This window comes from Ipomoea triloba, chromosome 11 (assembly GCF_003576645.1).
Source record: "Ipomoea triloba cultivar NCNSP0323 chromosome 11, ASM357664v1".
Classification (NCBI taxonomy): Eukaryota; Viridiplantae; Streptophyta; class Magnoliopsida; order Solanales; family Convolvulaceae; genus Ipomoea; species Ipomoea triloba.
The window spans coordinates 7,759,352-7,767,716 of NC_044926.1; the positions used below are offsets into that span (position 1 = coordinate 7,759,352).

Consider the following 8,365-nt stretch of genomic DNA (forward strand, 5'->3'; position numbering starts at 1 on the left):
TTACAAGACTGAGCATACTCAAGGATCTCCCCGATCGGTCTCGACTTGGGTCGGGTTGTCGTCTCATGTCTCTCCGACCTTGTCTAGATTCCTGCATGCGCTTAGCGGCGTTGGCTTCCTTAGCTATCGCATGGTCGGTCATCCTTCTTAGGGCCTCCTCATAGGTGTTCGGTTGTTTAAGAACGAGGTCCTGGTACAAAGGCCTCGCCCGCAGCGTAGAGAGCAGCAGGTTGACCGCAGTGCGATCATCTATCGGCTCTATCTCCGCCACGGCTGCCTTCCACCATTCGCTGAAGAGGGTCAAAGACTCGCCTTCACGTTGCTTGGCTTTTTCCAGGGAAGTAAAGTGCTTCTTGGCCGCCTTCAAAATGGCAAAACGATGAATAAATTTCCTCACTAGCCCGACCTGACAGGGTCGAATAAAAAGCTCGGCACATCACCGCGTCGGACACTCACATCATTAGCATGTTTCCATAATAAGAGTTAACGTGTTCTTCAGGGTCGGTCCATCCAGAGTAATCTTTACTTCCGGGCACACGGAGATCCATGGGATACGGCTGGTCCATAATGTCTTGAACGAACGGTGCTCGGAGCAAATTGCTCTCCATACCCCTGGAGCCGATCTCGGCTTGCTCTTTCTTCCACTTGTTAAATTATGCCCGGACTTGGTCTAGTACCCCCCGGGCCAGGCCTCGGCTGCTTCCAGCGTGATGATCCTTCTTTGGCTTCGTATAGGAAGAACTTGTCTCACTCGAGTGGCTGGTCGCCGAGATGCTCATCGGTTGGTGTCCTCGGGTGGCTCGTCCACGTGCTCAGAGATTAGGGTCGTTAATGTGATCAAAAGCGCTGGTTCGCTATGTGTCCAGCTATGGCACCCCTCTAGGCCGGTCAGACGTACTCAACCGAGACAACGTCGGCCTCCGAGCCGGAGCCGTGGGCATAGTTTCGGAACCCCGGGACCGACGCTCGGATTACGAGCGGTGTAAAGCAGGTGGGACTGCAGGGGTTGTCTCGGCGGTCGTCGCGTCTGGCCTAACAGGCATGGTAGGATACATCGGCGGCATAGTAGGGTACAAGTACGGTTGTGGATAAAACCTCGGTGAGGTCGGTCACCATTGCATGGTCGGATCCATCGGGTACTGATACGGCATCGGTCCGCCAGGCATTGGGTATTGATAAGGGACCGAGCCCCCAGGGATCGGGAAGGGAGCGTCCTGGTGAATAGCGTTCACCGCCTCCGGCGGCGGTACCCCGGCCATGTTGTTAGGATCCAACCGGGAACTGAGGTGAGAACGAAGATCGTAATTATCATCAGCTTCTTGGTTATCAAAGAAATCCATGTTCGGATGCATGGAGGAACCGGCTGACGCAAATTGTTGCTTTTAAGTCTCGGTCCCCATAGACGGCGCCAAAATGATAATGCAAAATACGGATGCGAAGCTAAAACGGGAAATACGATCTATTATTACTTCAAAGGTCCAAGCCCGGTTTACAAAGTGAATAAAAGGGCTCGGCGGGTCGGTAGTGGGCTTTCCTACTGTCCGAGCTCACTTCAAGGCTTCATCAAGAATCATCCAAAAGATCATCTCTCTCCTCATAAATGCGGTATTTATAAGAGGAAAAGGCACGATAGGTCTCTGGCATGACGGGAATGTGGCGCGCATGCGCCCGCCTCACACCGGGCCCAAGCGGGAGGGAGCACGTCGCGGACTTTGACATGCCCCTTCGCTGGCCGAGCGAAGGCACTGTTCGGCCCGGGACATTCGACCACGAACCGATCGGGCCGACCTGTCGGCCTCCCGACCATACGGCCTCCGACCGGTACTGGAGTATATTTACTATCAATACCAATACGCCGTGTTTGATGTTATCCTTTCAATCATTTGCTCACTATGCTCCGTGCCTATGTCCATAAAAATCCCACCATAGGATGATGTGTCAAGAATGATTTTGGAACTATCCAATAGTCCCTCATAGAATGATGCGATGAAGTCCCCCGGAGTAAGCAAATTTTTGGGACATTACCTTCTCAACTCCTTAAATCTCTTCCAAGCTTCATAGAGATTTTCATTTACGAATTGTTGGAAGTTCTGAATGAGCTTTTTCAATTTCGCGATCTTTGATGGTGGGCAATACTCTTGCATGAATGCTTTGTATAATTGCTCCCATGTGAGAAAGTGGTTAGCCAGGAAGGAGTTGAGCCAACTTAGAGCTTGATCTCGGAGTGAAAATGGAAACAACCTCAACTTTATAGCATCACTTGAATCCCATTCATCTTGATTATTTGGCAAATTCGGTCAAAGTGCACCACATGAGCTTTTGGGTCCTCCACTCTTGCACCTCCAAATTGGTTGGCTTAGACCATTTGAATTAGAGATGTTTTAAGCTCAAAGTTGTTTGCATCCACCCCCCGGGTATACAATGCAATCTTCCCGTTCAAATTCCGGGGCTAGATGGGCCGCCATTGGTGGTTGCACACTTGCACTCCTTGTGGGAACATAGGTGGGACCCCTTGTGGAAAGTTTTGTGCAAATTGTTAAAAGATATTGAGATTCATTTGATTTAGAAGGTGTTGCATCCCAATCGCTTGTCCTTGTTGTTGTGGTTGAGGTTGTTGTTGTTGCCCATAAACTTGGGGAATGCCGCCTTGAAAGAAGGGGAATTGTGCTTGTGGCATTCCCATTCCAACTCTGAAGTAGGGGTTCATATTTTGATTCGCCATGAATTGTTGTACCGATATTTGAATGGGGGATACCGGTACTTGAGGCACATTTGGTGGCCCTCCTTGATTTTCCTCATGATGTTCCCCTTGCCTCGGGCTTTGTATAGTGCTTGTTCCATTAGGAGAACTTTGCCCCGGGTTGCTCGTGTCTCCGGTCTCCATTTCAATCTCAAAATTTTCAAACTCCTTAAGCCACCCGAGCAAAACCCATTTGTCCCTCCTTATGTCCCTCAAGAGCTCTTGGTTTAGGGGAAGCAAGTTCACTCTCCCCTTCGATCTTGTGTGCATAAACCAAGAGGGACACCTATCAACAAACACCAAACAAAACAAACTTGGAAGCAACTTGGTTATGGGTTAGTGCAAATAAAACTAAAAGAAAAGTAAAACAAAAACAATAATAAAAGACTTGATCTCCTAAGGATTTGCTAACCTTAATGCTAAAAAAGTAAAGGTAAAAGCTCAATACCACCAAATTACAAATCCCCGACAACGGCGCCAAAATGTGATGTGGTAATAGCGGGGGTGTGAAAATGGGTGTAAATGTCGAACCACGAGAATTGGAATTTATGGCACGTAAAGAGTAGGCACCTAGACTCTAGTCACCAAGGTCTTGAAATCTATAAGGATCCAAGCAAATCGTTTTAAGGTTCAAAGTATAACAACTAATGAGTATTTTTGGAATTTTGGATATAAGGGAAAACAAGATTAAACTAGGATTAAATTCTATTGGAAAAAATGGGTTAGACTAGGTGTATTACTCTATTGATGCATTCAACATAAAGGTTGGGAGATGAACATTAACCCTAGGTTAGGAATCCAAGTTTCCACAAGGATTAGAACAAAAGTTGCCCCATTTCCATAGTGTATCAATCTAAGTTCTTGAAGGACAAAAGCTATGTAAGCCCCAATTTACCCATATTTCCATAGAAGAGAAATTGGGTTTGATATTAGGTTGGCTCAAGTCTCCCATCCAATTCCCATTGTGATGGAAGACTTTCCAAAGGTAAACAACGATTAGCGCGCATTAACCATTGAAAGATAAAACAAAACCCAACTCAAATTTAAGAATCCTAAATGGGTGTTCATCCCCTTTATGCACTAATCACATAACAAACATCAATAGAAGTAATAAACACCTAATCTAACCCATATATGAGACTACTCACTCATATCTAGGGCCGGCATAGCAAGGTTTAGCAAGGAAATCATAAATACGCAATAAATGTAAAGAAGAGATGGAGAAAAGGAAATGAGAGTTTTACTATTAATGATGAAGAAAAGTTGTTGGAATCCCTTCCAAATCCACCAAAAGATGCTTGCAAAAGTGTTCTCCAATATAGATCTAGGCTATTCTAAGCTAAAAGTGGTTATGGAAAATATTAGAGAGAGTATAAACTAGCTAGGGTTCGGAATATGACAAAAATGCAGCAACATGCGCATAAACAGAACAGTACAGACCGAAACGGGTAGGGACACGGGCGTGTCATGGGCCGTTTCGGTCCTCAGCGTTTTCGATTCTGAGCCGGACTGAAACAAGGGCCCACACGCTCGTGTGGGTCCCCGTTTCCCTTCATTTTCCAGCTTTTTCTTTGTTTCTTGCTCCATTGTGCACTCTGCTGCTCCTCTCCCTCCTTGAGTGGAATCCTAAGCTACCAAAAATTGATCCGAAGCCATCCAATGTGCTCCCTTTTCTACTTGTTGCGGAAGAATTGGCCTTTAACACAAAATCACACAATCAAGTGACAATACTTTACTATAAAAACAAATTGAAAGTGGGGTAAAAAGGCATTTAGAAATAGAGTCATCACCTCCCCACATCACTTCGGGTACACCTTATTTCTTTCCAGATGGGTCTTGTTTCCCCCTTGCACCCGTTCGTGATAGAGTTCCTCAATCATCATCACATAGCCTTAGGACAGCTAGTGCCCAACTCCCACAGGATTCTATCCGCCTATCTAGTTAGGTGTAGTTAGATGTCTGTTCCCCCATCCCTTAGCCTCTTTCAGCAGCAGCTAGGGCGGGGCCCAAAGCAAGGGCTTTGTGGCGATTTCGGCTCGCGCTAAGCTGAAGCTTTTCGAGGATATCAAGGGTTTCAACAAACACTAGAAACCCAAGTTCGTTTTTATCTCCACTGGCCCTGTCCTTCCTTTCGAGGTACCCTGGGGGGTATCTCTCCAAGCTTAAGGTGCCCGACATGGCCCCGCTTGCTACGCACCTTCGGTCCTTCCTGAATAATCAGGTCAATATTCGTACCGAGCCCTTAGTCCCTGATGCTCTACTTGAGATAGGTTGCATGCGCGGTCTCCCTCCCCCTCGGGTCACTGTCCCTCAGGTCAAAATGGCCCCTCGACTATTTCTCGATGTATATTAGGTGCACAGTAGATAAACAGACAAAAATGCCTTTCACTTTAAAGCTGAGTAGTCGAAATACATAATGAAAGACTTTAAAGCTGAATAGACGAAATACATAACGAAAGACTGAATTGGGTGATTTTTATTTTTTATTTATTTTTTTTAAAGTCAAGAGAGCACATTTGGTGCAATTGAAAGTCAAAATGCGAAATTGGGAATGAGAAATAGCTGATCGACCATTTTGAAAAAAAAAAAAACTCAATTTATAAATATAATATAAAGTAAATAAAAGTAGATGTGGGAGTTTAATGTTGCTAAACATGATGTGCTTGTAGGGTAATATTCACGCACATTAAGTCTTATTTTTATTATTAACATATAAAAGAAACATTAAAAATAAAAATAAAAGTTGTTAAGGTAATATTAGACTAGCTATTAGGTGGACGGTAGAGCGCATATTTAAAACATGATCCATATTTAAAATATGAATGTTAGGTATGAATACAAGAAGCCCCAAAATTCCGACCCTCGATCTCAACCACTGAAATCCAAAAGTACCGTTACGTTAAGTTGGTATCTCAGTGTCAAATTTCTCAATCATATGACGTTCAACGTTGGAGAACATGGAGGCCCAAACCAGCATCATATCAAGACTGTTGTGGATAAGCCAATTTTCGCATATGCACTTCCGTGGGCAGCTTGATATCACTGGCCAAACCAACAGCCTCCATGGCCTTCACTACGTACCATGTCATGTCCACCTGCCACCACTCCAAGCCGTGCCGGGCTGAATACTCGAACGCATGGTGGTTGTTATGCCAACCCTCCCCGAACCCCAGAATCGCCACCCACCTAATTAATTTCCAGTTTTCATCAAAACAGAGATTCAAACATTAACGGCAGTAGTCCCTTATAAGGGATAAAACATTGTAACAGAGTCAATAGTACTCTAAAAAGAAAACAGCAGTAATCCCTTAGATCAGAGTTACGTTGTTTGATTAAGAGGAAACAGAGAATGAGCATATATATGCATACCAGTTATTCCTAGAAAGATCGCCGGTGTTCCAGGGCTGACTTCCCCAAACATGGCATACTGAATTCACAAACCAGGTAATGTGGTTCACCCACACAATTCTCACCCCCTGCAACGTAACACCAGTAAAAACAATTTACTCAAAATCGATATCCTAAATCTGTGTCTAAATGACTGAATCAAACATGAAACGTCCATTGACAAGGAAACCCTGCTTAATCGTTCACACATCTCACAGTCATGGATGATGGACCAGCTCTAAATAGTAATAGTGACCAATAACCAATAGCGAGCTGAGTCTTTAAAGGTATTTAGTAAAAATGGATATCCTAAATCTCGGTGACAACGTAGGAACATAAACTATGATTGACCTAATCAAACATTGAAAAATCCATCCAGACAAGTTGAAGATGACAAGGGGACCCTACTTAATCCCCCACACATCAGTCACAGTCATGGATGATGGACTGGTTCTAAATAGCAATAGCAACCACATAACAAATCACAATCCGCCGCAGCAGTCAAGTTGTGAATGTGAATGTGATAAGCCGCAATCCTTGCTTTGAACTTTAGTACTAAAACTAGTGCTTTGGGTGGTCGCAAGCCTAAACCTAAGCTAGATGTGGTCATGTGGTCCCCCAAAGTTCTTATCAGGTTTCTGGCCATAAGATACTGATCTTTAAAAAAAACAACTTCTTTTATGTAAAGTGAGATATAGCTTTTTCTATTCATCTTTGCAGGCCTTCCTTCCAGCCAAAGTAAGTAATTAACATTCCAATTTCTGACAATAAATTGGGTAAACTCAATCTAATTCAGATGTATTATACAGTAAAAACTGGATACAAGAAATAATAGGTTAATACCAGAAAAAGTTTTACTAGTCAGTTGTCATAGATGTACTTACCATGCCCCACACAATATAAGGGAATCCTCCCACAGCATATAGCAAAGCTGCAAGCAGGATAGGATGGATAATGTAAGTTTTCTCAATGAACTTATAAAATGGCTGCTTCTCCAAATCCCCCACATTCGCAGGCCTTCCACACTGCAACACATGAAAACCATTTAAACTAACTAATTCTATGAACAAGCTAATTGAAGCATATGCTCTGTTTCAACTAAAAGCTTAATTAAGTTGATAGTTGAAATGAGGTGGGCTCTGATACCAAATTGAAGCATGTCTTCCATTTCAACAAAAAACTTAAGTTGATAGTTGAACTGGGACTTGTTCTAATACCAAATTGAAGTATGTGCTCCGTCTCAACTAAAAGCTGGAGCTAATAGTTAGACTATAGCTCTGTTTATATATTATATGACTTTTTGGTAGTGGCTGAGGGTTTTCGCTACAAAAATTTAGCAAAGGAAGTAGTAGACATGGTTACAGGTGTATTACCTTCTCAACAACAGCATTGGTGTCAAAGAGCCAATTCATGTGACTGAACCAAAACCCTTCATAGGGACTGTGAGGATCCCTCTCAGTATCACAGAATTGGTGGTGGTACCTATGAGTACTCACCCAATCAATTGGATTTCCCTGTATGCATCATAATTATTATTCACAATTCAATTCAGAAAATAATTATATTGTAAAGAAGATCAGAAAAGAATTACTTACTTGAAGGGCTTGAACACCACAATAGGCACAGAAGTACTCAAGCCATTTGGGCAGCTTGAAGCTCCTATGAGAAAGATTCCTATGGAAAGAAAGCGTGATACCCAGAAGTCCGGTTATGACGTAAAGCCCAAACGCCGCCCAAAAAGCGCCCCAACTGAACGTGAAAGGCGCAAACAGACAGAGCACATGCATGACCGCTAAAACCGCCGCCGTGGCCACATCCAAAGAATTCCACCGCCTGCCGGAAAACACATTCCTCGGACGCTTCACCTCCACGTCGGAGAACAGGATTTTCCCAAACCCGGAATCTTTCGCCGCCGCCGCCATCACAATTGGGAACGCTCTCCCCCCAATTCTACCTTTTTCCTTGTCGCAGCAAAATTGCAGTCCAAGTTTTGGTGAAAATTTGTTGGGACTTTCATACTTGACTGCATTTGACAGAACAGGGCACTTGGTTTGCCGGCGAAATGGGCGTACGACGGAAAATGGCTTAAGTTTAGACGGCGGTGGTGCCAGGAAGGCCATCTTTAATGGTATTGAAAAGACTGAGGTTGGGTTGGGTTTATATAGACATATAGTCGGTCCAGGGAGAGGTTTAATGGTGTGAATTTCGCTATGTCAAACACCACAATTGGAACAGAGA

General features: G+C 44.0%; 1 protein-coding gene across 1 annotated transcript; it reads right to left on the bottom strand.

Moving 5' to 3' along the window:
• Positions 1–3,964: 3,964 nt before the first annotated feature.
• Positions 3,965–8,365, bottom strand: LOC115997352 (palmitoyl-monogalactosyldiacylglycerol delta-7 desaturase, chloroplastic-like). Its single transcript, XM_031236896.1, has 6 exons — positions 7,723–8,365; positions 7,501–7,641; positions 7,012–7,152; positions 6,110–6,216; positions 4,531–5,926; positions 3,965–4,436 (listed from the first exon to the last, which is right to left on the bottom strand). Exons 1-5 carry the CDS (start codon positions 8,245–8,247, stop codon positions 5,722–5,724), a joined length of 1,119 nt encoding a protein of 372 aa, XP_031092756.1. The 5' UTR covers positions 8,248–8,365; the 3' UTR covers positions 3,965–4,436; positions 4,531–5,721.

What these genes read in the sequence shown, in the direction of transcription:
- LOC115997352 (XM_031236896.1), bottom strand. Translation starts at nt 8,247, where the DNA reads ATGGCCTTCCTGGCACCACCGCCGTCTAAACTTAAGCCATTTTCCGTC. An exon ending in CCAATGCTGTTGTTGAGAAG is followed by an intron (nt 7,153 to 7,500) that starts GTAATACACCTG and finishes CATGTGTTGCAG; the next exon opens with TGTGGAAGGCCTGCGAATGT. An exon ending in GATCTTTCTAGGAATAACTG is followed by an intron (nt 5,927 to 6,109) that starts GTATGCATATAT and finishes GAAATTAATTAG; the next exon opens with GTGGGTGGCGATTCTGGGGT.